This window comes from Macrobrachium nipponense, chromosome 13, assembly GCF_015104395.2.
Source record: "Macrobrachium nipponense isolate FS-2020 chromosome 13, ASM1510439v2, whole genome shotgun sequence".
NCBI lineage: Eukaryota > Metazoa > Arthropoda > Malacostraca > Decapoda > Palaemonidae > Macrobrachium > Macrobrachium nipponense.
In genome coordinates, this window is record NC_087206.1 from 89,447,622 (window position 1) to 89,463,087 (window position 15,466).

At 37.4% G+C, this 15,466-nt stretch overlaps 1 protein-coding gene across 6 annotated transcripts in view; it reads right to left on the minus strand.

The window, feature by feature from the left end:
* The window catches only part of LOC135225178 (microsomal triglyceride transfer protein large subunit-like), a 75,513-nt gene that overhangs the window by 49,816 nt on the left and 10,231 nt on the right, over positions 1–15,466 (minus strand). For 2 of the 6 annotated variants that reach the window (XM_064264446.1, XM_064264447.1), the window contains one exon: positions 5,088–5,111. The exons of 1 other annotated variant lie outside the window; for it this stretch is intronic. In XM_064264446.1, the coding sequence (XP_064120516.1) occupies positions 5,088–5,111 (24 nt within the window). Of the gene's footprint in view, positions 1–1,671; positions 1,695–1,715; positions 1,738–1,835; positions 1,859–5,087; positions 5,112–15,466 lie in introns of those variants that run through there. 3 more of the 6 variants (XM_064264445.1, XM_064264444.1, XM_064264443.1) reach the window with 3 other exon arrangements.

Here is a 15,466-nt window from a genome sequence, read left to right on the forward strand (position 1 = left end):
ACTGTGCAAGGATTGTGCCAGTTTATTATGTAGGTAAAAACATCTTTATCCTTGATAATCTGTTTTTTCAATATATATTACATAATACACCGCATACACAGTTGTTCTGTGCAATACTACATTTACAAAGAGGACCTCATTCAAACTGGATGCTATCTAACTGAGTTATTTATTCAAAGTTACAAGCTTTCAACGATAAACAGTCCTCATTATCAAGTAACCAGTAATATACTATATATATATATCTATATATATAGATATATTTAATAATTCATGAATATATAATATATAAAACAGAAACGCAATATATATAAACACACACACAGGAGAGAGAGAGAGAGAGAGAGAGAGAGAGAGAGAGAGAGAGAGAGAGAGAGAGAAGATGCGTATTTCAACAGACGTCAACCCCATGGCGTATTGCACTGCGAGAAGCTTATCGAGGTTACGTAAACCTCGAACAAGGAAAATTCTGATAAATTTCAGGGTTACCTTCGAATGCAATCAAGAACTCTCAATGACTCGACTGATTTACGCGCCTGACATATCGGGTTATTTTAATGACTAATTCATAATTGAGAATGTTCTGAGACATCTTCCACGTGACAGAATTCATTCTCCACTTGTGCAACATACCACGTAAAAAGTAATTAAAATTTTTATTTAAAGTACAACCCGTTTTATTAGGTATATCTAACTAGTCATATCGTTATAAATGCCGATTTTTGCATTAGTCCATTTCTTCATACAAAAGCATCAAGGATCGGCATTCATCTTCTAATGTAAACTTTCATGTCACAGCTAGATGCTGTAACGTGAATTTTAATAATCATGAATCAATCAATCACTCATTCTTCAATTACGATATCATTACGTTAACACTGGACCGTTAAACTAAGGAAGAGTTACAACACTAAAACGTGGTGAGGGAAGAGGCCATTTGAACTTATGCCCTTGATACACGTGTACGATTCTGTGTGTGTGTGTGTGTGTGTGTATGTGTGTGTGTGTGAGAGAGAGATTCAAAGTTGAATAGATTTTAAGGTTACTTTTAAAAAGTATTAGAAAGCAACGCTTAAAAAGAACAATATATACACAGATGACTGAAACTGACATCAGATGGAAAATAAACACTGAAACCTCATAATATACCGCGTAAATATTACTGCTCTATTGCAAGGCCTAGTATTTAGCAATCTCGAAGTAGTTAGTGTCTACTAGAAAACAATTGATAACTCAGAAGAGACAAATTACAATCAAATTAATAACATTACATTCCGTTTTCATAAACGAATTCTAGAATTTCTACTGCCACAAGAAGGTAGGTGTAATATCCTCAAGTGGACTTCTTCCCTAGTTTAATTTTCCTAATGATTATTTTGCAGAGAGAGAGAGAGAGAGAGAGAGAGAGAGAGAGAGAGAGAGAGAGAGAGAGAGAGAGTAATTGGTTGCCAAGTTTTTCTAATGATGGTTATTTTACAGAGAGGGAGAGAGAGAACAATTCTTGTATAATAATATTTATCTAAAATGCTGCACACGTTATAAACCTTAAATAAACACAACCACACACACTGGTTAAATAGTCACCATGTTTTCGAAAAATACATCACAAACACCGGTTCCTTTTGAAGTCACTTTACCAGTAGACTTATTTTCACACCACAAGAACCATACTTTCAACAGTTTCCTCACGCGCGCGACAATAAAAGTACGTATACCGGACACAACGAGGACCAACACACGACGAAAGACTATGCTGCGACGACACGTCACTGGAGGTGAAAGAAAGAAATAAGTCCTCCTCCAACAGAGATAGTGACGTGCTCGCTCGGTCTAACCTGCACCACGGTCTCCGGATAACTGTACTTGCATACTAGAACTTCGACCCAGCGCAGCAAACCGGAGTCAGTCCGGACCTTCCCCCCATCTACCGAGACCACCAAACCCAACCTTACCCCACCCCGACACCATGAATAAACCCTCTACAACCCGCCACCCATCTCCAACGAAACCCATCCAAATATCGTTGGCGGTGACCGATCTTCCTCTAGCCACTAACCTACCTATATTAACTTTGTGTGTTTGTTGGTATATGATATTGATATGCATCTCTCTCTCTCTCTCTCTCTCGTCTCTCATACATAAACAATATTATATTTTTATATATATATATATATATATCTATATATATATATATAGTAATATATATATATATCCTATATATATATATATATTTTATATAATATATGTATATACATATTAATTTATATAAGATATAGATATATATATTTATATATATATATATATATATATATAGTTATAAATTATATATATATATATATACCACATATTATATTAATATATATATATAGATATTATTATAATAATTAATATTATTATAATATATAAAACATCATATATATATATATTATTATATATATATATATATTATATATATATTAGTATATATATATATATCTATATATATTAATATATATATATATATATATATATTAATATATATATAAACTATAGAGAGAGAGAGAGAGAGATAGAGAGCGAGAGAGGAGAGTGAGAGAGAGAATGCTGGAAGAGAGAGCTGACAAGACTTATTACTCAAAATAACAGCAACTTTAAAGGAAAAAGAAAAAAAAACGCATTCATATTGCAAAGAAAAATAAAACAGATGCCAACTGCCCTTTGAGGGTATGTAATGTTATTATGAGATATTTCCTGTGCCCACCAACAATCACCCTACGACTCTCACACAGGGACCATCTGGTTCACTTTCGGTTCACTATAGGCAGTGAACCACTTTCCTTCAGTGCCCTTATGCGGCTTGTCTGTTGCAAGAGATCGAAGTATATTTATTTCAATATTGAGAAGTTTAGTTAAACTGGCGTCTATATACTAAAAGCAGTTGGAATGGATCTCATATACCTCCATAAAACGCCTGTTTAAATATTCTAATATAAATCCTTAAGCTTATTTAAATACGTCTTCAAAGGCAAGTCTGCATATACTTCAATATACTTTTATACAGTTTAAATACATTATAATACCTCATTAATTTTGTTCAAATATAATTAAAAAAACTAGTTTGAATCAACCTCAATCTACTTCAGTAACAAATACACACCAATATATATCAGTAACAAATATATTTCAATATACTTCAGCAATAAGTACACGAATATACTTTAATGAGTATTTTCAAGGCTTCAATATACTTATTGCTTCGATCTGTATATTCCATCTGTCACCTTCTCTTCACTTACAAATTACCTAAGCTTTTCGAGAGTAAATTAAGTTGTTCGATACAAAATTACATAATAAACCGACATCTTAAACCACTCCGCTGCTATGAGAATAAAACCATCTATTTAACAGCATGAAAATAGATGCTTACATTAAGGATTCATGTGACTACGCAATCCTTTTGTGCTTCTTTGGCAAGAAGCCTAACTTACAGGTTCACTGGTCGGCGGTTCAAATCTCCAAGGTAGAAAGATAAGATTGTACTGCCTTCATATAATTATATATTTATATATATGTGTGTATGTGTGTGCGTGCGCGCGCGTATGTATGTATGTATGTATGTATTATGTATGTATGTATGTATGTATATACATAATATATATATGTATGTGTATATATATAATTTACATCCACTTGTATATCAGAAAAATACAGAAGACTTGTTATTATACTAAAACATATTAACTACATTCTAAGGCCTGACGGTAAACCCTTCTCTTTCAGTTCCTCTCAACAACAATATATATTTTTTCAAATCAGCAAACGACAAAATTAGCAAGAAAGAACTTTAAGAGAAGTGTAACACAGCCACAAAGCAATTCATTCACCCTACGAACAATCACGGTACCAGTTTACTAAGATTCAAAAATTAGCGATGACGTGGCTAAATTTTAAATGACGCCAAAAAATCTTGAGGAATGTGCAGAATACCAGACTCGACTTGACAAAAGTATTGCCCTGGCTGCGACACGTGTAAAATACTGGTGATTACAAGAGATTACCTTTTGAAAAATTTCCTGTCATCTCCGGTAATCGCTGGCAATCTTCGGGAATACCCTGAAGATTATATTCACCTAAGGGAACTACGAGTAGGTAACAAATTCTTAGAACATGCTGACAGGTAGCTATAATACGATCTACTTCACAGGAAAGATTTATAACTACAGAAGTGCATGTACATGACTAAACAGAGAGAGAGAGAGAGAGAGAGAGAGAGAGAGAGAGAGAGAGAGAGAGAGAGAGAGAGAGAGAGAGTTACTTGTACATGCCACTAAAATACTAACATATAGGTTATACGCTACATGGACACGGCACAATCCTTTATGTATTTCACAAAAATTAGGCGCTACAGATCGAACTTACATTACGATGGTCCCACTGACACTTGACGTCAGCAAATAATATAGAGCAAATAATATAGAGCAAATATATCACATCAGAGAAAAAGTCATTTTTACGCCATTCTTTCACTCAAGATACAGCCCAAATGTATTTAATCTTTCGGTTCGTTCCATAGTCTTCGTATACATTATATTCGAAAAGTGTATGTATGTATACACAGAGATGTGTTTGTGGAAAACCGTAACTGACATTTAAATTTATTCTGAAGATACACGACTAACACCTTCATCTAATTATTACAGCTAGTATTGTGTGGCCTGCATAAAGCATTGTAGAAAAAAAAAAAGACATCGAAATAAAAATTAAACAAAACTTCGAGACGAACGGACCCAATGTGTCAAAATCTCTACGGTATTCGCACATACAAATACAGAACTACAAGACTACAGTATTAAACAAGATACTAAAATAATTTTAACCACTAGCACGGAATTATGAAAGATAAAGAACCATATAGTGCTACTCCCAGAAGACCAATAACCTACAACTTCTCCGAATACAACAGAGAAATCGGGACGACTCTACAACAACAACAATACGACGGTTAGGCTAAGTTCACCACAAGCTACAACTGAAACAACCGTTAATTGAACGTACAAGAGAACACAATGCGAATTCACTTTCAAGGGAAAAGTGAAGCAATGTTTTACCTGGTGCTTGCTGACACAAGGTGCCTGAAAAAGAAGAGAAGATTCGGTTGAGTTTGCAAGCATCGAAGCCATGCAGCGATGTATAGAAAGCCATAGGCCTATAGGCCTCTATAGGCCTATGTGATGGATCTACCCGTAAGCTAAGTTTTTTTTTTTATGATTTCACAGGTCATTCATAAAGAAATATATTTTTCAAAGTCCTTTATACTTAAAAAATATGCATTGTTAGAAAGCGGTAGAGGAGAATAGGGTTTGGCAGCCATGCTAAAACCGTTGGAAAGGAAGCAACGAGTGATGCGGTCTAGCCGTCTCTCGGGTGTCAGGTCGGCATAAGGCCCCCTTTCTGTCTAAACGAAAAGAGCATTGTTCTTTCGATGACAGGAGAGTGAACATGACTCAAATGATTAATTAAAAATGTGAGGTAAAAATTGCATAAAGCTTTACAACACATGCACACATATAACTTACCTTGCATGGATACTTAACAACTAAAGTACACTACAACGCTTCTTACTATTTTTGAGAGAGAGAGAGAGAGAGAGAGAGAGAGAGAGAGAGAGAGAGAGAGAGAGAGAGAGAGAGAATCTAAAACTTAGAAGAAAAATTAGGTATTCAACCGTTTACGAGAAAAACACTTGCTTATTAAACAGAGAGAGAGAGAGAGAGAGAGAGAGAGAGAGAGAGAGAGAGAGAGAGAGAGAGAGAGCACTTCTGTAACAATTATAAGAAAAATGAAGTATATATTCAACCGCTCCTTACTATGAGAGAGAGAGAGAGAGAGAGAGAGAGAGAGAGAGAGAGAGAGAGAGAGAGAGAGAGACAACGCAGCCAACTCTAAGGAGCAAAGTCCAAGGTACGTATTTTGAAAAGCGTCTAATCAAATATAATCTTGAGCTGACGTAATGAAGACATGAAGAGCTAATCAGTTAAATGCATCGTATGCTGTCACTGGGTGTCACTCGGCAAAATGAATTAAGAATTTAGCGGTGAATTAGAATTTAGTGTCAAAATGCAATGCGACGACAAACGTTGACTACGCGAAAAATCTTATAGATCACTAGACCAATACTCTCCTCCTTGAATTTTAATACATTTTTATCTGTATACTAATATATTTTATTTTCCTTTTTTAATAAGCGAGCTCTAATTTTTTTTTATATTTCCCATTACCTTCTGTCATTTCTTCCTAATGAACACCATTAATGTTCTTTGTAAGCTTGAATTTGAAGCCATGGACCCCTCTGGTGGGCTTGTTCCATATGAATTGTGTCCTTTTCAATAATAATAATAATAATGTGGTACGAGCACCAACCTGAGGGAGTGATAGAAAACGATCAGGCAAAGATCCTCTGGGACTATGGTATCAGAACAGATAGGGTGATAAGTGCAAATAGACCAGACGTGACGTTGATTGATAAAGTCAAGAAGAAAGCATCACTTATTGATGTCGCAATACCATGGGACACCAGAGTTGAAGAGAAAGAGAGGGAAAAAATGGATACGTATCAAGATCTGAAAATAGAAATAAGAAGGATATGGGATATGCCAGTGGAAATCGTACCCATAATCACAGGAGCACTAGGCACGATCCCAAGATCCCTGAAAAGGAATCTAGAAAAAACTTGAGGCTGAAGTAGCTCCAGGACTCATGCAGAAGTGTGATCCTAGAAACGGCGCACATAGTAAGAAAAGTGACGGACTCCTAAGGAGGCAGGATGCAACCCGGAACACCACACTATAAAAACCACCCAGTCGAATTGGAGGTCTGTGATAGAGCAAAAAAAAAAAAAATAAATAAATAAAAATAATAATGATGATGATGATGATAATGATGTATATTCACAACACTGAAAAAGCGTTTGCAGGACATTCTGAAGAAAATAGTCAATTTCAAGATACTTAGGCTGTCGAGCCCAGCAGCGAGGGGATACTACATTCATCCATTCAAGCTAAAGAGATCAGAAAACACAAGTAGTATTACAGGGGTCTAATATAGATGGAACTAGGGGAGAAAAAAAAAAAACCTCACGGTTACACTAAGAAATAACAGTTACTGAAGAAAGGTAAGGAAAGAGGAGGAGTTTTTTTTCAACGCTGAAAGAGATATCGTGAGTAAAAGGGGTTTGAAAGGTGAGGAAACGGGAGGAAAATTTTGCAGTTGGACTTTGCAAAACGTGTTTGGAGAGAGTTCAGGAAAGTAAGATGAAAGAAAGGGAATTTGGATGGAGGTACAGTCAAACAAATCTAGAACAAATAATCACTTCGCTACTAAATTCAATATATATAGACGTCAGGCCCAAGGCCCAGCACTGGAACCCTATGAGGTCATTCAGCGTTGAAATGGAGATGGACTGTCAAAGGTTTGTAGGGTAACAGAGGAAAACCTCAAAGCAGTTGCACTATGAATCAACTGCTAGGAGGCGAGGGTGGAAAGTAAGATGGATGACACAATATAAAAGGAGGTACCGTGCACTATACGTAGTAGGTTTACATCAACCGTGCATTTGATGCCTAGGCCAATCCCTTACGACGCTCCTGATTGGCTGTTGATAAGCCAATCACATGGCTGGAAAATCTCGGTCTCTCGAGAGAGTTCACATAGGCAGGATGTTGTTTCACCTATCCTGAGGGGTACTTTTGAAAGACGTATCCCTCAGAAGAGGTGGAATATAGATCCTACCCAAGTGAACTCTCGAGAAAGAGCCAGTTTCCAGCCCTGTGATTGACTTATCAACAGCCAATCAGGAGCGTCGTAAGGGACTGGCCTAGACATCAAATGCACGGTTGATGTGAATCTACTATAGTAAGGCCAACCTATAAATTTACATCTTCAGATTTACATTTGATTATTCACTTACTGGTGTATAATTAATTAAAAAATATATTTTCCGGTCAACTATTTATATTCACATATACTATTTACTTGATACCTTCTTTTTTTTATTCTTTTTTTGTACGGGGAAAGAGAGAATGACTTTAAATATCCACAGCCGATATCACCGACACTAACGCCGATTGGCTGAAGCTTACACTCAGCACTCATCATTGGTTACAACGATGTCGACACGGGATATTTACGCCATCGGAAAAAGTATATATTTTAGTTTCACCAGACCGCTGAGCTAATGAACAGCTCTCCTAAGGCTGTGGCCTGAAGGATTGGATATTTTCACGTGGCTAGGAACCAATTGGTTACCTAGCAACGGGACCTACTGCTTATTGTTGGATCCGAACCACGTTATATCGAGAAATTAAAAGAAACAAATGCCTCTGATTCCACTTAGGGAATCGTGAAAATACATTAGCCACAGGTGCCGTTTCTGAATCACGAGCCAGTTTACAAAGCTCTATACAATTCAATACATGAAATTCGATTATTAAGAGCCATTTCAGTATTAATTTTTTTTTCATTTTAGATCTGAGAAAAAGTCTAATAGTTGCAAGTCAAGAAGTTAGAATGAAAAGACAATAAAATTCGATTGCGTGAATTGGAAAGTAAAATTTTGGCCAAATGCCAAGCGCTGGGACCTCTGAGGTCATTCAGCGTTGAAAAGCAAATTGACAGTAGATTGGATCACAAAGTTCTAAGAGGAGGAAAACCTCAAAGCAGTTGCACGAAGAAACAATTGTTAGAAGGTGAAAAGTAAGATGGAAGAAAGAGAACACGAATGGAGATACAGTCTAAGGAATGAATTGATTTAGATTTGTATAGATTTTTGGCATTATGCCAAGTACTGGGGCAACGAAGGCCATTCAGCGCCGAAACGGAAATTGACAGTAAAAGGTTTGAAAGCTGTAACAGGAGGAAAACCTCAAAGCAGTTGCACTATGAAACAATTGTTAGGAGAGGGTGAACAGTAAAATGAAAGAAAGATTATGAACGGAGGTTACAAGGATTAGGATGTCTCAAAGACCTGTTAGTCCATCCTAAGAGGAGACATCGTGTGCTCACTTATCTGTAGGAGCAGGTTTTACTGTGCATTCACAGTGTCCTAATGATGTTGTCTAGCTTTCTTTTAAACTCTTCCACACTGTTGCTGTTTACAACTTCTGGTGGCAGTTTATTCCACGTGTCACATATCTCGTATGTGAAGAAGTTCCCACAATGGGATGTGTTGTATCTCTTCAGTTCTAGTTTCCATCCATATTTCTTGTCTGGTTTTCGTTTAGTGTAAATAGGTTGCTGTCTACTTTTGTTGTTATGCCTTTCAGTATTTTGAATATCTCTATTAGGTGTCCTCGCAATCTTTGTGTTTCTAAGCCATACATGTTCAGGCTCTCTAGTCGTCTTCGGTAACCTATTTGCCTGATGGATGGAATTAACTTTGTGGCTCTTGCTTGTACCCCTTCTAATCTATCAAGTAATGGCCCCCCCCCCAAAAAAAAAAAAAAAAAAAAAACCTTACAGAAGACAATCAAAGGAATGACAATTAGATCGAGTGGGGAAACAAACATTAAATTAGAAACAATCTACACATCAAGATGTGAAAATGAAGGTGTTAGAAATAGAGGACTTTCCAAAACATTAACCAAGGAAAAACCTGCACAAAAATTACAAGGAATCTTACTAAAAGTGTCCTGCCAATAGAGACTAACTCCAAATACAATTAGAAAACGAATGAGCAGCTGCTGTAAGACAAGGCAAAAATAATCATTTCATCAATTGGAAAAGACAAGTCTATCTTAGTTTAAACAAACAACTCGGCTGATCAACAGCTCTCCTAGGGCTGGCCGGAAACATTAAAGACATTTTTACGTGGCTAGGAACCAATTGGCTACCTAGCAATGGGACCTACAGCTTAATGTGGGATCCGAACCACATTCTATGGAGAAATTAATTTCTAATCACCAGAAACAAATTCCTCTGCTTCCCAGCTGACAGAGCGGGGAATCGAACTCGGGAATACCGAATCGGTAGGCGACCACGGTAATCAGCAAAAGGAACGGAATGGAATAAGATATAGAATTTAGGCCAAAGACCAAGCGCTGGGACCTGTGAGGTCATTCAGCGTTGAGGGGAAAATTGCGAGAATAAAAAAAGTGGTTTGAAAGGTGTAACAGGAGGTAAACCTCGCAAGTTACACAATGAAACAACCGAGGAAAGTAAGATGGAAGACAGAGAATATGAACGGAGGTACAGGAAAAGGAATGGACGAGGTTGCAGACAGGGGCTGTAGGAAGGGACTCTGTGAGAACCTTAAGTAATGCCTACAGTGGACCGTGTAAGGTGCACCCCCTACAGCAGTGGTTTCCAACCTTTTCTAATTCTCGCCCCCCTTCATTGAATGGCACATTCTCTGCGCCTCCCCCCCCCCCCCCTTCCTTAAATAGTGTAATTTACTGGCATAGTCGGCATATGTCAATAATTCACTTTATATATATATATATATATATATATATATATATATATATATATATATATTTATAAATATAGATATAAATTCCTTAATATAGAATTTCAAATAGTTTATATATTTAGACAACTAAATTTCATATTTATATCTGAAATAATATCTCAGTATTTTGGAATTCTGATTTCCATCATAATTAATAGTTTTCAGATATAATTATTCCCTTGGAGGCCCCCCCCCCCAAGGGGGACGCGCCCCACAGGTTGGAAACCACTGGCCTACAGGGTTCATCAACTAGGGTCTCCACTTACGTAACCAGTTTAATGATATGGAGAGAGCGCATTCTAACTACGAGAAAGATCATCTTAATGAAGAGATAACAGTCACGATAAGTTATCACTTGAAGGTTCGTTATCACTTCATCCCTACCGGTGTATCCCCGTCAGCACCTCCTGGGGATATTTCGGGATGTTCCCTCGGCTCCTCTTGGGAATGAAAGGCCCAAACTGAGCAAGAATCGTTAACTACTCTGACAACGATTTAACTATCAGTTTAATGGCTACAAATCCTTGTTAACTGAAATCTTCAAAAATGTTGTATATTTGACGACATTTCTCTAACTCCTTTCCCATTTCATTTCTTCCATTTTGCTATCCAACCAATGAGTTGGAGTGGTTGGATAGCAAAATGGAAGAAATTAAATGGGAAAGGAGTTAGTGTTTTAAGAGTGGATGGTTTAAAAAGTGTGGGATGCAGCTAGGGGTCGAAGGGACGCCACAAATTATACCTTTGGAAATGCCCACAGAACATCACTTTCAGGCGCGCTGACGGCGGCACTACTCACCTACAAGGTATTACCTTTATTTTCCTCGTACGAAGAGGCGAGCGCGCGCGCACACAACTCTTACACTCAAATCTCACCCCTTAAGTGCCCTTATCGAAGCTTGGCTAATTTAAAAATACGCGAATCCACCAGAGTTTAGAGTATAGGCCAAATTTCTAATCAAATTTCCAAAAATTTCAAGGAAGCTCTTGTGCTGGGGGAACAAAAAATATCATACAAGTAATTGACCTGTCTGTGATGTTAAGAATATAGATTTTAGGCCAGAGGCCAAGCGCTGGGACCATTGAGGTAATTCAGCACTGAAAAGGAAATTAACAGCGAGGAGGTTTGAAAGGCGTAACAGGAAAACTTCGCAGTTGCACTATGAAACAACTGCTAGGAGAGGGTGTCAGATGGAAGAAAGAGAATACGAAAGGAGGTACAGTAAAAGGAATGAAAGCGGTTGCAGCCAGGGGACGAGGAGACGCTGCAAAGACCATTAATAAGTAATGCCTAGAATGCATCACGTGAGGTGCACTGGCGGCACTGACCAAGGGAGTCAGTGATGCTGGTGCGATAAGTTGGCGACAACTGTTTATAAGTTCTACTGCCTTCGATGATTTAAGCTTTCCACTTTGCTGACATTGTTTACATTTAACTAAATAAGCCCATAAATGAATTAACATGAAAGTCATACTAGTCGCCGATTTGTATTCAACCTGTCAGTGATGTTTGCGCGTTAAATTAGCGATAAGCGTTTGCGCTTTGGTGCAGTGTTGACGATACCCAAGACGCAGCAGCAATAGGTCTAGATTTTCGACATTTCAGCACCACGGTTAACCGAAACTGTTTAAATGAGACTAAAAACAAACCCATAAATAAATAAAGGTAGACGTCTGCGTTACATGCATACCCAGGGAAGCAAGACTTGCCCTACAAGATACCCAGCAGACCACCCGATATACCCAGAGATCCCATCCTTATCTACCCGCGACAGACAAGGAGTCAGCTAAAGTCGATGCTGATCGCTTTCTTCTTCTTCCAAACAAGACGCTGTCATCAGCACCGCCGCTGGTGGTGGTGACCTTCGACAGGCGATATAGGAAAGCCTGCGTCTTATCAAAACGGAGATAATTCTAATCGAAGAAGAGAATAAGAAAGGTCTGGCAAATGGAAAAGTTCTGAAAATTACTGACGTAGATCTTACAAGGATATTAACACCGGTGTTTTCTCTTGGGTTTCAAATGCTAGAGAAGGCGTGTGAGAAAGAGTTGTGTGTGTCTATATATATAGAGAGAGAGAGAGAGGGGGGGGATGGGGGGGGGGGGCAAATTTTCTGGAGGTCCATATTTCCTGTGACCATCCTTTTCATTGAACTGTACTTATAAAGTAATACATAATCTTGAGTATATTTTTTTTGGTAAGTTTTTTTTTTTTTTATTTGTTATTAAACATTCTTTAGTAGCCGGAAATACAAGAGCGATAATAGGCCACCACATTTATAAGTGATTTTAAGTAAAATTCTGTTTAACCAGAGACAGTACTTTGAATAACATCTAATCGGGTAGAAGGGCATAGGCCGCATACCCATTTTTTTCTAATATAACTAAAATAACATTTTCTAGTATTTCATCCTGTATATACATACACATGCAAGGACTTTTATAGAAGAAAGGGTCCAGTTTTGGGAAAAACGACCCCCACCCAATAAAAAAAAATTCTGGGCACGGACCTGAGACGGGGGAGGGGGCTTCAAGCTACTGATGATTTCTGTAAAACAGGGGTCCTTAACGCACAGAGGGTATTCATACCCCTAAGAACCACATGCTGGGGGTATGGGACTTGATCTCTGGATTTTTGTACACATTTCATTTTAATGTGTCAATGTATACATGGGTACATTTTGTAAATAAATAAACTATAAATGCTTCTGATTTTCCGGTACGTACGTTCTATTCCTAGCTATTCATACCCAATGTCTGTATTAACCTCACCATATTAAGTTATACTGTCAACAAACAGGACTTAAGTGGATTTAAGCAAAGGGGGTTATGGAACCATATTGGGCAAATGATTGGGGCTCTGGAGTCATCGCAAGGTAGAGCAGACCCCTGCTCTAGACCTAAGAGCGCTCTAGACCTAAAAGCACGGGTTCAGCAACTTACATGCAATTGAAGGCGACCAAGTCAAAGCATTTAGCAAAACGCCCCTGTTACGTAATGAAAAACAAATTATTCAGGGTTTACTATTCATTTATTTTCAAGAACATGATTCAATATGGAGTCAACCTATGACTAACAAACAAGAGTATCCTCCTTATGACTAACTTAACTCTTGAAAACACGGTTTTAAGACATTGTCAACTCACGAGACCATACAGAAAGATGGACATTCGACAGACATAGGCTACAGGTATACATATAGACTAGAGGCCAAGCGCTGGGAGATCAGAAAGGTTTCAAATGTGTAACAACAGGAAAACCTAGCAGTTGCACTATGAAACAATTTGGAAAGTGAATATGAATGGAGGTACAGCAAAATTGATGAAAGGGCTTGCAACTAGGGGTCGAAGTAATGCCTACAGGGCACCACGTGAGGTGCACCAGCCGCGCTACGATTTGCGGACAACTTTTCGAAAACCCATTATTCGAAAGGCAATTGTTCGAAAAGTGATTTTTCGAAAGCCAAATATTCGAAAACAATAGTTCGAAAGTGTAATTGTTCGAATTTACAATTGATCGAAATACAAAATATTCCAATATGCAGTTTTTCGAAATTATCATTGTTCGAATCAATAACATACTTTATCTAACCATGTAGGATAATATGATTGATGTTAATAAACGATTAATTTAGCTTAAATTTATTAATTCTCTTAACATATCTCTGCAAAATTTATCTTCAAAATAATCTATTACCGGAAGTAATTCAGGTGAAGATAACTTCTACAAAATTTTCAAGTTTCAATAACTCTTTCTTCTGGGATAAATATTTGCCAGTGCTAATAGCATTCGAATTTTGACTGAAAACTCTCTTCTTCCTGACCAGAGTCAAAAAGAAGAAAATCTTCATTCTTGAAGGTCCTCATATAGTACTCGACTGGGAATACTATATCCTTCCTATGATAGGGTGTAGATAGTCCACAATTTCCTTCTAAGCGAACCCTTCTCATTGAGCGCTTAATAATGTTGACAGCTGGCAATCCCTGAGCTCTAGATGCGCTGCATGATTATGTTCTTTAGAAACGGTAACATCTTTTAATGTTATAGCGCGACATTTACAGTAATTTACAAATTTTATCTTGCATTTGCTTGTCTTTAACAAATAAATGTCCATTCACTAATTAACATGGGCTTTCCTTGTTCACTTTGAACGGACTCAGCCATCATAGGGTATAAGAGGTTTTCTACTAAATGGAAAACCGTCCAAAATAACAATGGGACCTTTAAGCTTTTAAGGATTTGTTAACGATTTATCTTTAAGTTTATTTTTTTTTATTTAAGGTAAATAGAATACAAACAATGCGATAAGTTATTTTTTTCAACAAGTCGACGTTACTCATGAATTCCAACAATATTAATTTCGAAAAACTGCTTCTTCGAATATTTGTTATTTCGATCAATTGTAAATTGGAACAGTTACACATTCGAACTATTGTTTTCAAATATTTTTTGGTTTTCGAAAAAAAAATTCAAACAATTGCCTTTCGAATAATGGTTTTTCGAAAAATTGTCCGCACACGCCGCGCTACGCCTCTATAGGGGACTAACTTAATAAGACTGTGAGTTACTACCAATCTCCGTTAAGCCTAGACCTACTTCCCAACTTTTACAAAATGTCGTTTAATCTTGTGACTTTTATGCTTCGTATATTTGTCCTTCATATACCCTTCGTTCATGCGATAATATCTTCTCTTAAGTCATATATTTTCTTTTAACTTTGAAAAATGGCTTCCGGTTGTTCGGTGTTTGGCCTTAAAAACTGCGAATTCATGTCCGTGCTCACTGCAATTTGGGTGAAGCGGAGATGTTGGTACCAGAGGATGGGTTATTAGAGAGAGAGAGAGAGAGAGAGAGAGAGAGAGAGAGAGAGAGAGAGAGAGAGAGAGAGTGCTTGTCACATGACTAGAGATGAAGTCTGTATGGCAAGACATGCATTGCATGTGGTTTGTAAAAACCGAAGAAAGTTAACACGAGAGAGAGAGA